The 23,505-nt window shown below is 39.9% G+C and overlaps 1 protein-coding gene across 2 annotated transcripts in view; it reads left to right on the top strand.

Annotated features, from left to right (window-relative positions):
• CNTN3 (contactin 3) overlaps positions 1 to 23,505 on the top strand; it is a 258,886-nt gene that overhangs the window by 88,480 nt on the left and 146,901 nt on the right. For both annotated transcript variants that reach the window (XM_032592339.1, XM_032592338.1), the window contains exon 4: positions 10,527 to 10,622. In XM_032592339.1, coding sequence (XP_032448230.1) covers positions 10,527 to 10,622 — 96 coding nt within the window. The remainder of the gene's footprint in view (positions 1 to 10,526; positions 10,623 to 23,505) is intronic.

Raw genomic sequence — 23,505 nt, 5'->3', positions numbered from 1 at the left:
GATAAATTTCAAAAAAAATTTCTATTACAGAGCCTAGTAAATTCATTCATCCATTAAGGCCTTCCTATATCCATTTAGTCAATGTTGATAAAATGTATTCTTGTAACATTGGGGATGCCAAGGTATAAAAAAAAGACAGACGAACATACCGGAGTCATAGGCTTACTGTGGACAGCAGAATTTTCATCGTAGTGTAGTTCCAGCAACATTAAGATGGTGGCAGCGATAGAGAAATGGGAAGAGAGAGGACAGAGTTTGCGGAACAGTTAACATGATCAAATGGAGTGAATTGAGCCAGTGTAGGAAAGAGAAGTGGCAGATTGGATTGGAAGTGTAGGGGGCATCTGGAGCATCGGAAAATGAAATGTCACATATGAGGTGGCAATTGGGTATCCAGAAAATGCTGGAAAGACGGGGGACTAAAAGCCCATTTTGAATCACAATTTTCATAGACACATCGCTGGTACAGACATAGTGATAGAAGCTTCAGACTTGATGAGGTTCTTGAAAAAAAAAAAAGAAAAGCAAAATGAGAGCTATCATTTGTTGAACACTTAGAAATTTTCACACTGTAGTAAGTAACTGGCACGAATTATCTTATTTCTTCCTCACAAATATAGCAGATATAATTGCTATTATTATCCTTAGTGTACACATGATGAAATTGTTGATCAACAAGTGACGTGATGTGCCTCAGGTCAAACAGATAGTGTCAGAGAAGGGATTTGTACCTGGGTTTGTCGAACTCCAGAAGATAGAAACCCAAGTTGACTGCAAGCTAAAACTCGGAGGAAGCAGATGGTCAGGGTAGAGCGTGGAGGGATGTTTCAAAAAGTCAAGTATAAGGGTCCCTGGAAGATATGTTTTGTTTTCCAGGTGGGGTTATGCGTGCATGTTTAAGACCATAGAGGAGGCATGAGAGAGACTGAAATAGAGAGAGGTATAAAACCAAAGACTGAGAAGGAATAGGAAGAGTTTGCACTTCTATAGTCTTTTTCATTTTTCACAGGACTTTCACATCTGTGATGCTAGAGATCCTTTAAGAAAAAAAAAACCTGTTGGGGCGCCTGGGTGGCGCAGTCGGTTAAACGTCCGACTTCAGCCAGGTCACGATCTCGCAGTCCGGGAGTTCGAGCCCCGCGTCGGGCTCTGGGCTGATGGCTCAGAGACTGGAGCCTGTTTCCGATTCTGTGTCTCCCTCTCTCTCTGCCCCTCCCCCGTTCATGCTCTGTCTCTCTCTGTCCCAAAAATAAATAAACGTTGAAAGAAAAAAAAATTAAAAAAAAAAAAAAAGAAAAAAGAAAAAAAAAAACCTGTTAAGTTCAAAGGGCAGATGTTGTCCTCACTTTTTTGGATGGAAATCTGGAAGGCACAGAGCAATGAAGTGATACTCCTTCAGTCACGCGGATCTTGATTGTGACAGAGCAAAGATGTTTCTCGTGTTCCTATACCTGCATTCTTTCCCTAAGCTTCTGTGACAGAAAGTTCAGAAGTCTACAGCACAGGCACAGAGGCTTTGATTAGTTGGGAGACTTGCTATGGAGATTCCAAGAAAGGTGACGTAATGAAAAGACAGTTTAAGTCATTTTAAACTACTATCGATGACCCACACAATACCAAGAAATATGCTACTGTCCAGGGATAGTAAAGGTGAAAATGATAGTGCTCTAACCTTAGCACAGCCCCCCAAATAGGACAGGATGAGCAAATGCAAAAGTATGGGAAGTTCAGAGACAAAATGGAGATATTTTCAGGAGTTTCAAGAAAGGGTTATGTGGCTCAAGCTAGGTTTGAAGATGAATAAAAGTGTGCTATACCCATGAAGAAGTGGGAACACTGTTTGCTTGACTAACTAGACCAGCATTTTGTGTTCAGGAAAAACTAAGTAGTTTGTTATTATTTCTGGCTATGTGGCTGAAAGTTGGGGGTTCTAGAGCCTTGGGGTGATAGGAGACAGAGGGAAGGTGCACTGGGAGACACCAGTGTGGATGGTCTTAGAGAGGATGTTAAGGTCTCACCCTTGATGCCAAAATTCCCAAGCTGTATTTAAAAAACAAAACTAAACAGTTCCTGAAGACATTAAGATCTTACTAAGTGCCTCCCTATATCCCTATATCCTGAGTAGGCTTAGAAAATACTGAATACTTAGGTCTGCTTGGAAACTAACAATGCACACCTGTTTTAAAACCTCTTAAAAGGCCAGGCTCTAAATAAGAAAATCTGTTTTCAGTAGACATTTTTGGGACCCAGTATGACATCCTCTTTGCCCACCTTAATTCATTTGCAGGAGGGTCGACACTCCCTTGCAGGTTCATAGTGAGCTAATGCGTGCTCAGATGAGTATGGGGGAATTCTTGCCCCCTGGGGTGGGGTGGGGGAACCCTCCATTGTTGAAGTTGGGAGCCTGTGTATAAATGCCCCAGACTCCCATCTTGCAAAATGGCAGTTCCGCAAGGCGTTCCATCAGCTTCCTGGAAGCTTTTATGCAATCAAGCCCTCCTGGACTCCAGTAGCCCCTTCTCATTGTCTTCACTCCCTCCCTCCTACCTCCTGAGACTGTCTCCCACACACACTAGGTCACCTGAGGCCCTGCTTTTGCAGAAACAAAACAAAGACACTACGACCTTTGTTGAACAAGCCATTGTTTTTACATAAGGGAACATTTTTATTTTCCTAAGACACAAATGTTGCCATGGTAGAATTTTCCCGTAGAGACTTCATAGTTGATTAAATGTTTTGAGAACCGGACTGATATATTAAATAAGAAAGGCAACAAAATATAAGAGGAGACACTTTGAATTTGGGAGTTGGGATATAGAGCAGGAAGTAATGGTTCTGTTGTGGACTTGCTGACACTGAAGATGGTAAGAGAGTCACTTGGCTGTGTCTTAATATTCTGATTTGGGCGATCTTCCAGAGGCTTCTGCATGTGTCGGAAAAAAGGAAGAAAACTCATGGTCATGCACTGCAACACAGGGTTTTGTTTGTTTGTGTTTGTTTTTGTTTTTGTTTTTTTCTTTTCAGAGTGGAGTATGCTTTAATGAGATTTTTCAACTAAATGAAGTTCTACCCTTGATAGTAGAAGCTGAATCATTGCATGAGATTCTTCTTTATTTATAACACCTGGTACCACGGAGATGAAGATGAAAACCTTAACCGAACTGCAATTTTGATTTTTATTGCCTTTCCAGATGTTTTCATTGAGTTTTGTTTTTGTTTTTGTTTTTGTAGCTTTTGTATAGGAGTGCGCAGCTTTCTTTTACTGAAAGCTATCTGATTCTTTCAAAGACAGTCTCATCATTTACACTGTTTAGGCAGTGATTTAATTTGGTAACTACCAACCACTAAGCATTTCAACATTAAACATTAAATGTTAAAGACATTTAAAGCATTATGCATGGTACTATTACTCTGCCTATCTGTGTTCCTTTGACAATGTATTTATCACTACTGGGTAATATTTTGCGTTTTAATTGAAAAGGTAACACTTCACCTCATAGCATCAAATACAATTGAGTTACACAACTAGTAAAGTTCACTTGCAGCTTTCAGTGATGATGATTTTAATAGTTCTCACGCTCTAAGTGCAAATGATCATAAGGTGTTTGGAGGCAGAGGTCTAAATTTTTAAGTGTTAAGGCTATTTACTCAGCTGGCCAAAATTTCCAACATATTGCCACTTATATGCTTCATTTTAATCCTCTTAGGAAGAAAATGGTTTGTTTTATTTCTCAGTCTTTTATTGGCATCTTTTTTTTTTTTTTTTTTGGTATTTATGGCATACCCAATTGCACATATGTGTACCTAATTCAACATATGGCCTTTTCCAGCATTTCCCATAAAATGTTCTACACAGAATTCTTTGGTCAGATATGTTTAGGATGCTCAATTCCCATCTGACATTAGTAGACCTCATGAGTGTGTATTTTATATTAAGGTCTCTGACTTATTCTGTATAAAGAAACTCATTTAATTTGGCTTAACCCCGCATTTCCCTAACTGACTTTGGTAGGAAACAAAGCCTTTGTTTGACTCATTTTAAGTCACGCAGAGGTACACTTGTGCACAGTAGCCCTGCGGTTATACTCACTGACATTTCACATTCTGCTTGCTAGGTGATTACCTGAATTAATCTACATGGAGAAAGCAACACCCACAATATACAGCAAGTGGAATCAGATTCCAAACTGAGCCCAAGATTGTCAGAAAATCAGAGTCACCCCAGTCTTTTCTGTGTATGTATCACTGGTTTCTTGTGGTCTGGTCTGCCTCTCCACAGCTTGGGGAGATCAGCCTAAAAGTAAAGTCCTTGAGGGGCACCTGGGTGGCTCAGTCAGTTAAGCGGCCGACTTCGGCTCAAGTGATGATCTCATAGTTCGTGGGGCGCCCCCCGTCGGGCTCTGTGCTGACAGCCCAGAGCCTGGAGCCTGCTTCACATTGTGTGTCTCCTCTCTGAGCCGCTCCCTTGCTTGTGCTCACTTGCTCTCGCTCTGTCTCTCTCTCTCAAATAAACGGTAAAAAAATTTTAAAAAGTAAAGTGCTTGAGAAGTCCATGGAAAATCTGCTCAATCTAGAATATTAACAAACAGGCATCAAGGTAGTTATTTTATACTCCAGGAATGATCCAGGTGAATGGATGGGAAAGCATTCTGAATAAGGAGTGTACTTCTTTCCTGGCTCTACACATCTCCCTTTGATGCCAGCCTTGGAGATACTGGCCCCATGGTGTGCTTAGAGCTTTGGAATATCTGACTGTGGGGGGTGTGGAGGAAGAGTAAAAATAAAATAAAATGAAATATGGAGAGCTGGATTTTTTTCTTTGTTTTTCTTTGTTTCTCACTCATATTTCCCCAATTTTACATGTACTCATCTGTGTGTGTGTGTGTGTGTGTGTGTGTGTGTGTGTAGTTCTATACAGTTTTATCACTTGTGTAGTTTGTGTATCTGACTACAGTCAGTATCCCCGACATTGCTTTTATAACCATACCCATCTCCCTGCTCCCACCTTCCCAAACACTGGCCACCACCAATCTGTTTTCTACTTCTAGTTTTTTTATTTTAATTAAAAAATAATATCTAAAGGGAATCATACAGCAGGTAGCCTTTCAGGATTATTTGGGATTTTTTTCCACTCAGTATAATTCTGGAGATCCACGCAAGTTGTAAGGTGTATCAGTAGTTCATTGCTTTTTATTGCTGCATGGTAGTCCATGATATGTATCTACCAGTGTGAGTTTAACCATTGACCCATTGCAGGACATCTGGGTTATTTCCAGTTCAGGGCTATTGCCTATAAAGCTATATGAACTTTTGTGTACAGATTTTTGTGTGAAGGTATGTCTTCATTTTCTTGGGATGAATGGATGATATGGTATTTGTGTGTTTAGTTTTATATGAAACTGCCAAACTGTTTTCCAGAAAGGCTGTAACCTTTTGCATTCCCACCAGCAAAGTACAAGTGATCCAGTTTCTCCACATCCTAAACCTTCAGGGTTTAGTGTTGTCACTGTTTATTAGTTTTAGCCACTCGGATATGTGTGCTGTGCTGTCTTATTGAGGTTTTACTTTATATTTCTCCTGAACATCTTTTCACATTCTTATTAGCCATCTGTGTATTCTCTTCAAGGAAGTGTCTGTTCAGGTTGTTTGCCCATTTTCTAACTGAATACTTTAGGTTTTTATTACTGAGTTTTGTGAGGACTTATTTATTCTAGGTACTATTCACTTCCTGGTCAAGTGGTTTGCAAACATTCTTCCCATTCTGTAGTTGATTTTTCATTTTCTTTACATGGGCTTTCCTAAGGCAAAAGTTTTTAATTTTGATAAAATCCAATTTATCAGTCTTCCCTTAATGATCCAGGTACTTGTTAGGTCTTTTGTTGTCAAAAACTCTTTGCTTAGTTGTAGGTCACAAAGATGTTCTCCCTATGTATTTCTCCAAGTTTATATATATATATACACACACACACATATATATATATCATAAACTTAAATGTAATATATATATAATTGTAATATATATATACACATATATACGTATATATGTATATATATGTGTATATATGTATATATACGTATATATATATATACATATATATGTATATATACGTATATATGTACATATATGTATACATATGTATATATGTATATGTATGTATGTGTGTATGTATGTATACATATATAATATGTAATATATATAATATGTAATGTATATAATATATATTATATATAAATGTAATATATATATTATACATATGTAAATGTAATATATATATATTACATTTAAGTTTATGATTCATTTTGAGTTAATTTTTATATATGAGTGAAGGTTAGGTCTTTTTTTCTTTTTTTTTCTTTTTTCTTTTTTTTTGCATATAGTTGTCTAGCTGCTTTGTCACCATGTAATTGAAAGGCTCTCCTTCCATTTAATTGCATCTGCCACTGTTAAAAATCAGTTGAGCATATTTATATGAGTCTATTTCTAGCCTGTTCTCTTCCATTGACCTGTGTACCTATTTCTTTGCCAGTACCACAGTGTCTTGATCATTGTAGCTATAAAATAAACCTTAGTATTAAGTAGAGTGATTCTTCCCACTTTATTCTTCTCAGTGAAGACGGTGTTCGCTATTCTCAGGCCTGTGCTTTTACATGTAAAATGTTTAAAAAGCTTGCCAGTACCTTCAAAAAGTAAGAGAACAAATGTTTTAAATGTTCTGGAATTTTAATACTAATTGCATATCATTTGCAGAGTTCATACTATGTTGAGACTTCCAGTCCTTGAACACAGTATGTATGACTCTCCATTTGGTTACATTTGTTTTCTCTCAGTATCTTGTCTTTTTCAGTGTATAGATGTTTCACATGTTTTCTTATCTGTATGCCTAAGGATCTAATTTTTTTTTGAATGATTGTGAGTAGTTTTGTGTTTTTAATTTTGGTTTTTGCATGCTCAGTGTTTGTATGTAGAAATGGCATCCTTTGACCTATTTAACTCACTGATTCATACTGAGAGGTTTTGTTTTGTTTTTGTTTTGACAGATTACTTCTTATTTTAATTTAGACATGTCATCTGCAAACAGGTGTAGTTTATTTCTTCATCTCCAAACTGTATACTTTTTAATTTCTTTTCCTTTCAATATTGCAGTGGTTAGAATTTAAGTGGTAAGAATGGACATCCTTGTCATATTCCTGATGTTAGGGAGAAAGCATTCAGTCCTGCACCATCAAATATGATGTTAACTGTACTTCTTTTAGATGCTCTTCTATCATGTTAGTTTGTTTTTAAAGTCCAGCTAATTAGAGACTCCAAAATAATTTCAGAGTCTGCAAGAATTGGAAAGGAGACAAAAATAAAATTCTTAGATGTTTTTTAATCTACTATTTCTACTAACAAATTCTGGGTTTAGTTTTTATTTATTTTGACTCCTAAGCAGAGTTGTCCTAATACAATTCTTGCCAAGAATGGACTACAGGCATCCTTGAGTTTGGGTTACACATGTAACCATCCAATAGGTATTTCAGTAATCTAAAACTTTGCAGACATTTATGCTACCTTTATCTCTATAGTCCTTAGTGTTACCCCCAAAGGGTGGGAATCTGGCTGTATTTTGAAGGAGGTGTTCTTTTGCATCAGTGGTTTTCCTTTGTTGATTCCTCTGTCTGAACAGAATGTCCCCCTCAACACCCCCACCCTCTGCACCCCATCCTGGATTTGGCTGGCTGATTGCTACTCTTTCAAGGAATCTTTTCCATCTCTCGGTTGAATGTTTGTTCCTCTGTGTACTTACCACCAGAAGAGCAAGGTTCTTGCTGTTGGTCTCAAGGCTCTTACCACACAGGGCTCTCTTTGAAAGGAAGCCCCAGTGATTGGTATTTCAGAACCTAGCATGCAGCAAGCTGAAGTCTTAAGTGAATACTTGTTCAGTTAGTGACAGCTTCACTTTTTATCCCTACTGCTAAATGGATGTTTAACAGATTCTTTATCCCATGGGCATTTTCATATGCTCCAAAAAATTTGAGATATGTTTTAAGATACTTAGTCTGTGTTGAACTTAGTACATCTTAATAGGAAGCCACAAAGTTATATTTTGTGTGCACAAACTTTAGCCAGTAAGGTTGTTAAAACTGCAGATCTCCTTCTAACTGACTAGTTTTAAGCAATTTCCCAGGTATCTGCATTTGTAATAAGAATCGTAGGTGATAATAATGCAGGTGGTCCTGGACCACACTTTGAGTAACATAAAGTAAGAATTCAGAGGATTGTGTTTTAAGGAAAACAAAACTTCATTGTAGTCACAGTTTGCTAGCAACAAAGCCCTGGAAAACATGTTAAAGCCAGTACAGGTATTTTTCTTTGCTATCCCTGATGTATATGCTCCACAAACTGGCTACAGATATCCAAAAAAATAATGTTCTTTGTCCACGTGTAGCATAGAGACTGTTTCAATGCAAGGGTCTAGAGCAATGGGCTCATCTGTTGCACAGTATCAGTGCTTTAGGCAAAAGGGATTTTTACCTTTTGGGGAAAAAAGACGTTATTAGCTTCCATAGAACTGGTTTATCCTTTTGTGCATATTCCAGCTAAAACCAGGGATGAATCACTTCCATGGTGTGAATTTATGTAACAGAATAAAATAAGAATTGGGTAAGAAATAAGAAATGATGATACATACTTGGTTGCCAGAAAATCATTATTGGATATTATTTTTCCATATATAGGCTACATTCTGATATGAAGTACTCCCCTGTTTAGTCACTGGGAAATATTTGGATGGTACAATTTTGCAGTTCCAACTCAGGTATATTTCAGGAGGCTTCATGTTTTGATTATGTTGCATTTTACTTACACATTGAAGGTAATATAATGCTCTGTTGTCATATCATTTTTGTAGGGTAACTTCTGGTTAAAATAAGTCCAGATGTAAAATTTTTTTCTTTTATGAGCATACATAGTGAGTTTTGCTGAATAGCTTTATTCCATGCCTATAACCTATTCCATGCCTATTAAACCTAGTAGTTTAATACTATTTTTCAGAAACATTAAAATGAAGCAAATAGACCCTCTTATTTCCTTCTGATGGGCTGATTTTAAGTGCTTAGAATATTCATAACTGCCTACAGTTTGTAGTTTTTATCCGTTTGAAGATAATTATTTTGCTTTTTACATTTTTCAAGACAAAGTTGAAATTTTCCAGGTCGTGTTCTGAAATACACATATTGCCTCACCACTTAAGCAATTTATATGAACACTTATGAGCTAGGAAATGAGTGTATTCTTTCACAAATTGACGGTGCAATTGTTCTGATACAGAAAGTGACACCATTGAGTATATTAAAAGTGGAATTCACAGGTTTTGGGTTCAAAGAAACAGTAGATTTTTTTTCATGCTTTTTATTTCCCCAAAAGGCTTAAGTTTTGTTCAAAATGAGCCAATGAAATTTTCTCCATTCTGCAATTTATGCTGGAGAATAAGAATCAGAATTTGTTTTCCTGGATTGTTACTGGAAGAAATTAAACAATTTTTAAACATAATCACTGGTGGTCATAATAGTATTTGCCTTGATTCCTCTATTAAAAATTTGGGGGGGAAAGTCTTTGGGCAGTTATAAAAATTATTTGCATTTTTTTCACAACTACAAATAAAAAGGAGTAGGTGGATTTAATATACTGTTATCCTTTGAATTCAACCTGCATGGTAATTTCAGGTGATGCATATCCTGTATAGAACCCTTCAAGACTTAGAACAAATAGACTTGTATCCAGAACCTGATTATTTTCAATTCTTTTTGTAAATAACAGCAATAATTGTAGGTAGGATAAAATTTGTTTAGGCTACTGATAATAAAGTATTTGGGGAGAGAAATTCATGAATAGCTGGCTTTCATTATAAGGTAAAGCTAAACGTCTTCATGATTTGATGAATCACTGTGGCATATATGGATATTGGTTCATGTATATTTTTGGTTCAAAATACTTCATTTCTGTCTTTGAGTCATATTTTCTTTTTTTTTTTAATTTTTTTTTCAACGTTTATTTATTTTTGGGACAGAGAGAGACAGAGCATGAACGGGGGAGGGGCAGAGAGAGAGGGAGACACAGAATCGGAAACAGGCTCCAGGCTCTGAGCCATCAGCCCAGAGCCCGACGCGGGGCTTGAACTCACGGACCGCGAGATCGTGACCTGGCTGAAGTCGGACGCTTAACCGACTGCGCCACCCAGGCGCCCCAAAGTCATATTTTCTAATTACTTAATTCTAATACCTGATTTGTCCTTTGGGGTAGCCTAGGCCATCTGACACTGTTAAAACACCACAGGATTAGTGAGTTTATATTTTTATTGTATTGCTGGATTTCAAAGAAGCATTAATAAATCAAAACCCTCAATATTCCTTTTCAAAGAAAATGTTCTCCTCTTGAGATTCCTGACAAAGGGTTTTATCGTGCAAAAGAAAGGTTTGGCTCTGTGTTAACATTTTAATTTGTATTGTTCTTTCTGAAATTCCTTTCTGTTTTGTTTTCACAATAGATCTTGAAAATTTTAAAACCAAAATGAGAAGTACAGTGTCTGTGCGTGAAGGCCAGGGAGTCGTCCTGCTCTGTGGCCCGCCGCCACACTCCGGAGGTGAGAAGTGGTCTGTTTGTGTTTTTTTATATTCATTGACTAAGTTTCAGTGCAAGACCAACAGCATATGTACTGTTATTGCTTCCCTAAATTACCCTGAGAAAATTGATAGCCCAAGTATTGGATTCTGTCAGCTGAGTTGGAATATAAGAAACTATACAAAAGATAGTCCATCCCGAGAAGTTTATAAACATAATTTATTTCAACAAGGAGTGCTGTAAAGGGAAGTGAGATCAAGTTTGTTTCAATTACCTAATGGTGCTGAACAGTGCTTCTACACCATATCATTTGTTATTTCGTTCTAGAACATGACCTACATTAGAGTCTTTATGGTTTCCCCCTTCTCTCTCTCCCTACCTCTCTCTCTCCCCCTCTTCCTGTGTCTCTCTCTCTGTGTCTCATACACACACTTCAACATGATTAATATATGACATTGGGCCTCTGTATCATGTGATATATGTGTGTATGTATATATATATATATATATATCAAAATAATATGTGTATGCGTATTCACGTCATTTTTGTTGGGGCGTTGGAGTTGCACGTTTTATGCTACATTGCTATAAATTGAAATACTGCTAAAAACTCAGAGTGAAAATGAACTTCAGTACATTTGAAAATAATTTAATAAGCATTGCTCCCTAGCAAGAGCCTGGAGTGTTGGTTTTATTTTGCTCTTGTGCTCACTATTGCAAACTTGGTCACTTACAGGAATAGAGAGGGCATTATTAATGTATAAATCACTGTTCTTGAAGACACAAACAATTCTGTTCTTGAGAGGATGGGAATTACTGAGAGCTAAACAGGTTAGAGAGAATCTTTCTGGCCAAAGGCGAAACTGAGAAGTCTTCTTCTCATCGTGGTGAAGTTTATTCAAATGAAAATATGTTGGACTTTATTTGTTTTGTGACATACAAACCAAAGTCCTTTTCCCCCAGTGACTTGCCAGTTTTAATCATCAAACCCTCAGTCCAATGAAACAAACATTTGCCATCATCACTCTCTGATCACTTGAAATGTATGAGCCAGCTGGAGGGCTTGATTAGCACACATGATTGCCATGATGTTGGGGGAATGGTTTACATCGGGCTCCCCAAAGTACTTGAGTAGTATATATTTTCTGGAATCTTGAAGTTACAGAGGAATTTTAACTTTGAAGGGAAACAGAGTCTCTTGAATGCAAATAAGAGTAACCGAGCTCAAACCCACTTGAAGAAAATAGGGAATTTACTGACCCACATCACTGGGATGATAAGTTGGCTTCTAGTAGAACTGTGTGGTTGTCACAGAGATGCACCGCCTGGAAAGACTTACTGCCTCACTGTGCATGGTGGAGTCAGTGGATAGCCTCTAACTCTCAACTCCCTTTCAATCTCCTCAACTATAGAGAGTCACATGCCCATAATCTACCCCCTGTCTTGAGAGCCCACATCTGGTGACTCATCAGGGAAGGATTGAAGGGTAAGCCTTTTCTGTCCAACATTTTGGTGGGCAGTCTTCCAGAGCCTGCTGCCAGGATGTAAGGGGCATTGTTGGGCCACATCACACTTGGACTTCTTTCTCTTCCCAGTCCTGTTCCTGTTTCCTTCCTTTGATAAGCTTTGATCATTGATAAAAATATCCCAAACTCTATCTCAGTGTCTCCTCCCTGGGAACCTAGTCTCCCAGTCTGCTGGAGCCACAGGTTCAGCCAGTTTCATGAACAAGTGTCCTTTCTTTGGATATCATGGCCCTGCTTCCCTCAACGTTGATACTATGTAGTGTAGACTCCTTGTGGTGGCAAAGGTGGTCTCTTTTAACTCCAAGCTATTGTGGTCCTTAATGCTAGCGATCCTAATGAAGCAGACAACCTGTTGTTCAATGGCTCTTGATTTTAACCCGATTAACCTTATTTAAGAGATTATTCCTGCAGCAGAGAGTCAGGGTCAGCTGTATCTACTGAGAAGCACTTGTATGAAAAAGATGCATTTTCTAAAAGAAGAGAAGGGTTTTGTTAGGAGAAAAAGCAAGGCAATGTATTAGAAACAATGGCTAGAAGTACACCTACCAAGGAAGTATCAAAATAAATTTATTTTTTAAAATGAATATAAAAAACAACTGGAGAATCTTGTCTGTGAGGAGCTTTGGAAATGTTGTCCTGACTTAAGATCCTGACTGAGTGATAACAAAGGAGGGACCGTTCGGTTGACTAACCTGTTGCATGAGACATGCTACAGAAGATGAATTCTTTTCTAATATCATGCACTTGGGGAACAATTGGTGACTTCATGTATTTCTCTTTTTATGTTTGAAGCACATGGGTTGGGGTAACTGTGAAAGTCAAGTAGGCTTGTAGATGAAGAAGGAAAGAAATTTCCCCGGAGAGGCCACGTTAGCCCTCAAGAGCCTAGACCATGCATAGAATTGTAAAGAACTGAACAGAAGCATACCTTCTTTAGTGCTAGATTGTATAGGAAAATGATGAGGGCTACAGTGTCAGAGTTAGATGCTGAAAAAAGGATTCTCATTGATCCAAGTCTGCCTAATGCTAAGATACTCACAATTTACATTCACTGCCCTGACACATTGGCTGGTGAACTCCTTGAAGACAGAGTCCAAGTTGCTCTTTGTTCTGTACCCAGGTGCCCAAGGGAAGGCAACCTTCTTCAGCACATGTGAAAATAATTTAATACATACTTGCTAAGCCACAAAAGGCTGGTTGATAACAAGTAGACAGTAAATATTGGTTGAACAAATGAACACATTCATGGAATGAATAAAGGAATCCTTTTTAAAGATTTGGTCAGTCATAAATGCTTTTTTGAGAAATCATGAGTAACTTTGTTTCTAGAGGTATAAGCATCTAACAACCAATATGCCCTGGGTGCCACCCAGACCGGTGCAGGCACTGACAAATGAGAGTGAACTCCAGCCAGAACAGCTGATAATCAGTTCTTCTTCCTATCGCCTATTGATTTAGGGAGTTTTATTCAGTGGAAAGTGTGAGGCAGGGCATAAAACAACTGAAGCTACGACACCAGGGTTTATCAGAACATGTGATATGTGGCATTCATGGCCCATTCTGTGACTCTACAGGACATGCACTTGCCCTTCTCTGTCTTACCACCCTGCTCTACTTTCATTCACTTCCCTTTTTTTCATTTTTTCTTGGTCCCTTCTCCATGGCCAGAAATGTTTAATTGTGTTGTCATTTTCTAATTACTAAAGACCCCGTCGTACTTACTCATCCACCATATTCCCTACCTGAGGAATACCCTGACATAGTAGGCTCAGAATGGCAAATAATAATCGTAATAGTAAAAACAACAGACATAGTCACAGCAACTCTGTTCACGGAGTGCTACTTAGATGCTAAACAGTGTGGTGGCTCTTTGTGGAAATCATCTGGCAGGAGATTCCTTTGATTAAAAGTATGAAGAGGGGAGGGTGGAGGAAGATGGCGGCGTAGGAGGACGCTGGGCTCACCGCGCGTCCTGCTGATCACTTAGATTCCACCTACACCTGCCTAAATAACCCAGAAAACCGCCAGAGGATTAGCAGAACAGAGTCGCCAGACCCAAGCGCAGACGAGAGGCCCACGGAAGAGGGTAGGAAGGGCGGCGAGGCGGTGCGCGCTCCACGGACTGGCGGGAGGGAGCCGGGGCGGAGGGGCGGCTCGTCAGCCAAGCAGAGCCCCCGAGTCCGGCTTGCAAAAGCGGAGGGGCCTGACGGACTGTGTTCCCACAGCAAGCGCGACTTAGCGTCTGGGAGGTCATAAGTTAACAGCTCTGCTCGGAAAGCGGGAAGGCTGGAGGACAAAGGGAGGGTGAGCTGCGGAGCCCCCGGACGACAGAGCTCAGTTTGGCGGGGAACAAAGGCGCTCGCCAGCGCCATCTCCCCCGCCCATCCCCCAGCCAAAATCCCAAAGGGAACCGGTTCCGGCCAGGGAAATTGCTCGCTCCGCGCAAACACCCAACTCTGTGCTTCTGCGGAGCCAAACCTCCGGCAGCGGATCTGACTCCCTCCGGCTGCCACAGGGCCCCTCCTGAAGTGGATCACCTAAGGAGAAGCGAGCTAAGCCTGCCCCCCCCTCCCGCCGTGCACCTTGCCTTCCCACCCCAGCTAATACGCCAGATCCCCAGCATCACAAGCCTGGCAGTGTGCAAGTAGCCCAGACGGGCCACGCCACCCCACAGTGAATCCCGCCCCTAGGAGAGGGGAAGAGAAGGCACACACCAGTCTGACTGTGGCCCCAGCGGTGGGCTGGGGGCAGACATCAGGACTGACTGCGGCCCCGCACACCAACTCCAGTTATACACCACAGCACAGGGGAAGTGCCCTGCAGGTCCTCACCACACCAGGGACTATCCAAAATGACCAAGCGAAAGAATTCCCCTCAGAAGAATCTCCAGGAAATAACAACAGCTAATGAGCTGATCAAAAAGGATTTAAATAATATAACAGAAAGTGAATTTAGAATAATAGTCATAAAATTAATCGCTGGGCTTGAAAACAGTATACAGGACAGCAGAGAATCTCTTGCTACAGAGATCAAGGGACTAAGGAACAGTCACGAGGAGCTGAAAAACGCTTTAAAGGAAATGCAAAACAAAATGCAAACCACCACGGCTCGGATGGAAGAGGCAGAGGAGAGAATAGGTGAACTAGAAGATAAAGTTATGGAAAAAGAGGAAGCTGAGAAAAAGAGAGATAAAAAAATCCAGGAGTATGAGGGGAAAATTAGAGAACTAAGTGATACACTAAAAAGAAATAATATACGCATAATTGGTATTCCAGAGGACGAAGAGAGAGGGAAAGGTGCTGAAGGGGTACTTGAAGAAATAATAGCTGAGAACTTCCCTGAACTGGGGAAGGAAAAAGGCATTGAAATCCAAGAGGCACAGAGAACTCCCTTCAGACGTAACTTGAATCGATCTTCTGCACGACATATCATAGTGAAACTGGCAAAATACAAGGATAAAGAGAAAATTCTGAAAGCAGCAAGGGGTAAACGTGCCCTCACATATAAAGGGAGACCTATAAGACTCGTGACTGATCTCTCTTTTGAAACTTGGCAGGCCAGAAAGAATTGGCACGAGATTTTCAGGGTGCTAGACAGCAAAAATATGCAGCCGAGAATCCTTTATCCAGCAAGTCTGTCATTTAGAATAGAAGGAGAGATAAAGGTCTTCCCAAACAAACAAAAACTGAAGGAATTTGTCACCACTAAACCAGCCCTACAAGAGATCCTAAGGGGGACCCTGTGAGACAAAGTACCAGAGACATCACTACAAGCATAAAACATACAGACATCACAATGACTCTAAACCCGTATCTTTCTATAATACCACTGAATGTAAACGGATTAAATGCGCCAACCAAAAGACATAGGGTATCAGAATGGATAAAAAAACAAGACCCATCTATTTGCTGTCTACAAGAGACTCATTTTAGACCTGAGGACACCTTTAGATTCAGAGTGAGGGGATGGAGAACTATTTATCATGCTACTGGAAGCCAAAAGAAAGCTGGAGTAGCCATACTTATATCAGACAAACTAGACTTTAAATTAAAGGCTGTAACAAGAGATGAAGAAGGACATTATATAATAGTTACAGGGTCTATCCATCAGGAAGAGCTAACAATTATAAATGTCTATGCGCCGAATACCGGAGCCCCCAAGTATATAAAACAATTACTCATAAACAGAAGCAACCTTATTGACAAGAATGTGGTAATTGCAGGGGACTTTAACACCCCACTTACAGAAATGGATAGATCATCTAGACACACAGTCAATAAAGAAACAAGGGCCCTGAATGAGACATTGGATCAGATGGACTTGACAGATATATTTAGAACTCTGCATCCCAAAGCAACAGAATATACTTTCTTCTCGAGTGCACATGGAACATTCTCCAAGATAGATCATATACTGGGTCACAAAACAGCCCTTCATAAGTTTACAAGAATTGAAATTATACCATGCATACTTTCAGACCACAATGCTATGAAGCTTGAAATCAACCACAGGAAAAAGTCTGGAAAACCTCCAAAAGCGTGGAGGTTAAAGAACACCCTACTAACGAATGAGTGGGTCAACCAGACAATTAGAGAAGAAATCAAAAAATATATGGAAACAAACGAAAATGAAAATACAACAATCCAAATGCTTTGGGACGCAGCGAAGGCAGTCCTGAGAGGAAAATACATTGCAATCCAGGCCTATCTCAAGAAACAAGAAAAATCCCAAATACAAAATCTAACAGCACACCTAAAAGAACTAGAAGCAGAACAGCAAAGGCAGCCTAAACCCAGCAGAAGAAGAGAAATAATAAAGATCAGAGCAGAAATAAACAATATAGAATCTAAAAAAACTGTAGAGCAGATCAACGAAACCAAGAGTTGGTTTTTTGAAAAAATAAACAAAATTGACAAACCTCTAGCCAGGCTTCTCAAAAAGAAAAGGGAGATGACCCAAATAGATAAAATCATGAATGAAAATGGAATGATTACAACCAATCCCTCAGAGATACAAACAATTATCAGGGAATACTATGAAAAATTATATGCCAACAAATTGGACAACCTGGAAGAAATGGACACATTCCTGAACACCCACACTCTTCCAAAACTCAATCAGGAGGAAATAGAAAGCTTGAACAGACCCATAACCAGCGAAGAAATTGAATCGGTTATCAAAAATCTCCCAACAAATAAGAGTCCGGGACCAGATGGCTTCCCAGGGGAGTTCTACCAGACATTTAAAGCAGAGATAATACCTATCCTTCTCAAGCTATTCCAAGAAATAGAAAGGGAAGGAAAACTTCCAGACTCATTCTATGAAGCCAGTATTACTTTGATTCCTAAACCAGACAGAGACCCAGTCAAAAAAGAGAACTACAGGCCAATATCCCTGATGAATATGGATGCAAAAATTCTCAATAAGATACTAGCAAATCGAATTCAACAGCATATAAAAAGAATTATTCACCATGATCAAGTGGGATTCATTCCTGGGATGCAGGGCTGGTTCAACATTCGCAAATCAATCAACGTGATCCATCACATTAACAAAAAAAAAGAGAAGAACCATATGATCCTGTCAATCGATGCAGAAAAGGCCTTTGACAAAATCCAGCACCCTTTCTTAATAAAAACCCTTGAGAAAGTCGGGATAGAAGGAACATACTTAAAGATCATAAAAGCCATTTATGAAAAGCCCACAGCTAACATCATCCTCAACGGGGAAAAACTGAGAGCTTTTTCCCTGAGATCAGGAACACGACAGGGATGCCCACTCTCACCGCTGTTGTTTAACATAGTGCTGGAAGTTCTAGCATCAGCAATCAGACAACAAAAGGAAATCAAAGGCATCAAAATTGGCAAAGATGAAGTCAAGCTCTCGCTTTTTGCAGATGACATGATATTATACATGGAAAATCCAATAGACTCCACCAAAAGTCTGCTAGAACTGATACATGAATTCAGCAAAGTTGCAGGATACAAAATCAATGTACAGAAATCAGTTGCATTCTTATACACTAACAATGAAGCAACAGAAAGACAAATAAAGAAAATGATCCCATTCACAATTGCACCAAGAAGCATAAAATACCTAGGAATAAATCTAACCAAAGATGTAAAGGATCTGTATGCTGAAAACTATAGAAAGCTTATGAAGGTAATTGAAGAAGACTTAAAGAAATGGAAAGACATTCCCTGCTCATGGATTGGAAAAATAAATATTGTCAAAATGTCAATACTACCCAAAGCTATCTACACATTCAATGCAATCCCAATCAAAATTGCACCAGCATTCTTCTCGAAATTAGAACAAGCAATCCTAAAATTCATATGGAACCACAAAAGGCCCCGAAAAGCCAAAGGAATTTTGAAGAAGACCAAAGCAGGAGGCATCACAATCCCAGACTTTAGCCTCTACTACAAAGCTGTCATCATCAAGACAGCATGGTATTGGCACAAAAACAGACACACAGACCAATGGAATAGAATAGAAACCCCAGAACTAGACCCACAAACGTATGGCCAACTCATCTTTGACAAAGCAGGAAAGAACATCCAATGGAAAAAAGACAGCCTCTTTAACAAATGGTGCTGGGAGAACTGGACAGCAACATGCAGAAGGTTGAAACTAGACCACTTTCTCACACCATTTACAAAAATAAACTCAAAATGGATAAAGGACCTAAATGTGAGACAGGAAACCATCAAAACCTTAGAGGAGAAAGCAGGAAAAGACCTCTCTGACCACAGCCGTAGCAATCTCTTACTCGACACATCCCCAAAGGCAAGGGAATTAAAAGCAAAAGTGAACTACTGGGACCTTATGAAGATAAAAAGCTTCTGCACAGCAAAGGAAACAACCAACAAAACTAAAAGGCAACCAACGGAATGGGAAAAGATATTTGCAAATGACATATCGGACAAAGGGCTAGTATCTAAAATCTATAAAGAGCTCACCAAACTCCACACCCGAAAAACAAATAACCCAGTGAAGAAATGGGCAGAAAACATGAATAGACACTTCTCTAAAGAAGACATCCAGATGGCCAACAGGCACATGAAAAGATGTTCAGCGTCGCTCCTTATCAGGGAAATACAAATCAAAACCACACTCAGGTATCACCTCACGCCAGTCAGAGTGGCCAAAATGAACACATCAGGAGACTATAGATGCTGGAGAGGATGTGGAGAAACGGGAACCCTCTTGCACTGTTGGTGGGAATGCAAATTGGTGCAGCCGCTCTGGAAAGCAGTGTGGAGGTTCCTCAGAAAATTAAAAATAGACCTACCCTATGACCCAGCAATAGCACTGCTAGGAATTTATCCAAGGGATACAGGAGTACTGATGCATAGGGGCACTTGTACCCCAATGTTCATAGCAGCACTCTCAACAATAGCCAAATTATGGAAAGAGCCTAAATGTCCATCAACTGATGAATGGATAAAGAAATTGTGGTTTATATACACAATGGAATACTACGTGGCAATGAGAAAAAATGAAATATGGCCCTTTGTAGCAACGTGGATGGAACTGGAGAGTGTAATGCTAAGTGAAATAAGCCATACAGAGAAAGACAGATACCATATGGTTTCACTCTTATGTGGATCCTGAGAAACTTAACAGGAACCCATGGGGGAGGGGAAGGAAAAAAAAAAAAAGAGGTTAGAGTGGGAGAGAGCCAAAGCATAAGAGACTGTTAAAAACTGAGAACAAACTGAGGGTTGTTGGGGGGTGGGAGGGAGGAGAGGGTGGGTGATGGGTATTGAGGAGGGCACCTTTTGGGATGAGCACTGGGTGTTGTATGGAAACCAATTTGTCAATAAATTTCATAAAAAAAAATATATATATATATAAAAAAAAAAAAAAAGTATGAAGAGGAATTGGATGAGTGACAATCTAAGGTAGAGTCAGAAACTTCAGTCCTGGAGATGCCAGGAGGCTCAGCTCTCACCCAGCCAATACCTGAATGCCTTCAGCCCAAACTTCTTGTTTATAAATATTTTTAATGTTTATTTTTTTGAGAGGGAGAGAGAGATAGAACACGAGTGGGGGAGGGGCAGAGAGAGGGAGACAGAACTCGAAGCTGGCTCCCAGGCTCCCAGCTCTGAGCTGTCAGCACAGAGCCCAGTGTGGGGCTTGAACTCACAAACCACAAGATCATGACCTGAGCCGAAGTCGGACGCTTAACCAACTGAGCCACTCAGGCGCCCCACCGCCCCAACCTTCTTTGTTTATAAATGACAGATGAGGCAGGAGGCCAGAAAGTAAGCTTCAGCCCTGAGTCTCCCAGCTGTTGTTTAGGGCTACAGTTTGGGAGTTCGGAAAGTGTGTCTCTGAGAGGAAGCAGTCCACCTAAAATCATAGAACTCTGAGGAAGTAGAATGGCTGGCTCCTGGCCGGGCCTCTTTCTATTCTGGCACAACCTAAAGCAACCCCAGTTGCCATTCTCTATATAATGGTGGTACAAAGGCACAGAGTTCTTCAGTGAAAGTGTCACTATCCTAAGCCAAGGGCTTCTGACATTTCATACCAGATGCAGCAGAGTTAATGGCTCTGTTTTAATATTCAAGGCCATTATTTATGTGAGCACAACAGATCAGCAATGCCAAAGTCTCCTGAGCAGAAATCTCTCCAGAGTTCAACCAAATGCCCAACTGAGGTATGTTCCAGTCCAGTACTTCTGAGACTTTGCTTGCAAATGAATCAACTGGGGACTTGATAAAATGCAGATTCTGATTCACTGGGTCTGGTTTGAGACCTGAGATTCTGCATTTTTAATAAGCTCTCTTCTGAAGCTGATGCTACTGGTCCTTGGGCCACACTCTGAATAGCAACACCCTACCCTGTCTGTTCCATTAGGTGGAGTCCCTGAAGATTTCCTGTTACCTACTTCTGCCCTCACTCCTTCCCTTTTCCCTACCCAGTTTCTTGGCCCAAACACTGGAATAGGTTTGTAACTTCAGAACCAAAATATTACCTCCCCGCTAAGGACATCACTTTTTTTTTTTTATTTTTTTTTCCATTCAAGCCTAGAGTCTTTCTCAAGATGCTCTTTACTCAGATTTATTCCCTTGTTTTGTGGCCTTCCTGGTCTCAAACAGATTTATATGTAATGTCTCATAAACTCTTGTTTTTATGGGGTGCCTGGATGGCTCAGGTTGAACATCTGACTCTTTTTTGTTTAATGTTTATTTCTTTTTTTGGGGGGGGGGGGAAGGGGAAGACAGAGAGGGAGACAGAGGATCTGGAGCAGGCTCTGTGCTGAAAGCAGAGAACCCAATGCTCATGAACAGTAAGTAAGATCATGAGCTGAGCTGAAATCAAGAGTCAGATGCTTAACTGAATGAGCCACCCAGGCACCCCAAGATTCAGACTCTTGATTTCAGTTCAAGTCATGATCTCTCAGTGAGGAGATCAAGCTCCATGTCAAACTCTGTGCCGACAGCATGTATTCTGCCTGGGATTCTCTCTCTCCCTCGCTCTGCCCCTCCCCCACTCACATTCTGTCTTTCTCTCTGAGAATCAGTCAATCAATCAATCAATAAGTAACCCAACTAACAAACAAACAATAAAAACTGTTTAAAAATACTCTTTTTTCCTAAGTCCTATGGGTTAGGGCACTGTCCTTTTTAATGAAGGTCCCAGAGTCCCGAGCATAAGAAGCAATCATGGTTTTCTGTCTTGACTTCTAACCTCCCAGGTGTGATGTGAAAGGCCAGCCTAATCTCAAACTTGACTTTAGTTTAGATCTAAGAATACATTGAGAACCTCACACCAAGAACAGACTTCAGACTTTAAATTACATGATATGACGTACCTTAGGTGTTGACAGGATCCATCATCCGTTGGGTGTACTAGTTTCTGCAGAACCCTTCTGGGAATGCCTCAGATCTCTGAGTGTGATGATGCTTTTCCTCTTTGGATCACAATAAGATGAACATAACAAGGCTCAAGGAGATGTCGGTGAGAGTGTGCTGTGCATTTTTAAATCATCGACAGATGCAGTATGCAGCTTTATCTTTTCCCACACTGCTTTGTGCCTTCTTCTTCCACAGGGACACTTCAGGAGTCTAAAGCATCCTACACTGGAAAGGCCTTCCTCATTTCGTCGTGTGGAGGTCATAGAGGTCTTTTGTTTGGGTTTCAGTTGTGTTTTTCCCATAGCCAGCAATGTGATCTATAAAGGTACTTCACAGCTGTTTATTGAAGGTCACAGTAGCTGCTCTTACCTTTTTTTTTTTTTTTTTTTTTTTTTTTTTTTTTTAAATTTCTGGCTTCTATTTCTTCTGTTACTGGCCCAAGTAAAATGATGGTAAAATCTCTTCTCTTGTCAATAAATTTTTTATTGTCTTTTGTTTACTTGGGATAAAAATCAGAAATACTCTTCCAAAATAGGCTAGGGAATTAAACACGGAAAGAGCCAAAATCAGGGTACTGAAGCTTGGAAACTGCATATATTATTTATATTCCCTTAATTCACCAATGCAGATAATTTATAAGAAAGTGGCAGCAACCTGAGGCTGCTTTGCTTAAGAGCAGTCGCCATTTATTTGATGCCAATAAGAAGGAAAAACTGTTTCATGGTAGGTGACAATTAGAACTTTCTCTTAGGAGTCCATAAAACTCCTAAGTGACACAGGTCACTGTCACTTGAGAGGAGTCTTATCTTCTTCTCATTCTGTGACATTTTCTGCCACTTCCTATTCATTGGCTTCTCTACAGAAAAATCTAGTACCTCTCCAAGGCAAGAGGAATTAGCATCCCCTCGGAAATTAGTTGGAAGACTAGGAATTGACAAGTCAGAAATAAGAGACTGGGCATGGATTATCTATAGCTTAATTATCAATCTAGTTATCAACAGTGTGAAAATTAACTGGGAATTAGTGTAATTACCATGCCATTACTGGTATCACTACAAAATCATTAGAAATTCAAATGCACCAGAAAAATTACCCTATTATAAATAAGGTTACAAGACTAGTTCATGGGCACATCATGATAAATATTAATGAAGCAGGAATTCATAGGCTGATCAGGTTCTTGCATGCATGCATGTTAATAAAGAGTTGAGTTTTGTCCGAAGATGGCCGATGATATTTATTCTGAGCGGAGAATAGGTTGTAGTCTTCTGCCGTGTTTGGTGTCTGATCCAGCTTCCCAAGTCTTTGTTGCGTGCATGCTCTTCTTGAAATGACAGCCCCAGACGCTGCCATCCACTTACAACAACACAGCCTTTGGGATGTTCAGAGGACAATGTGAGATGCCAAACAGCAGGTAGTGAAATGAAGTGACTTGATGCTAAAAATTACTTTGAAAATCCTGGTGTGACAGAGGTGAGAACTGTGAGCAACATAACCAGATGGCATGGGATTTA

Source organism: Lynx canadensis, chromosome A2 (assembly GCF_007474595.2).
Source record: "Lynx canadensis isolate LIC74 chromosome A2, mLynCan4.pri.v2, whole genome shotgun sequence".
Classification (NCBI taxonomy): domain Eukaryota; kingdom Metazoa; phylum Chordata; class Mammalia; order Carnivora; family Felidae; genus Lynx; species Lynx canadensis.
This window is presented reverse-complemented; position numbering and strand designations above follow the sequence as displayed.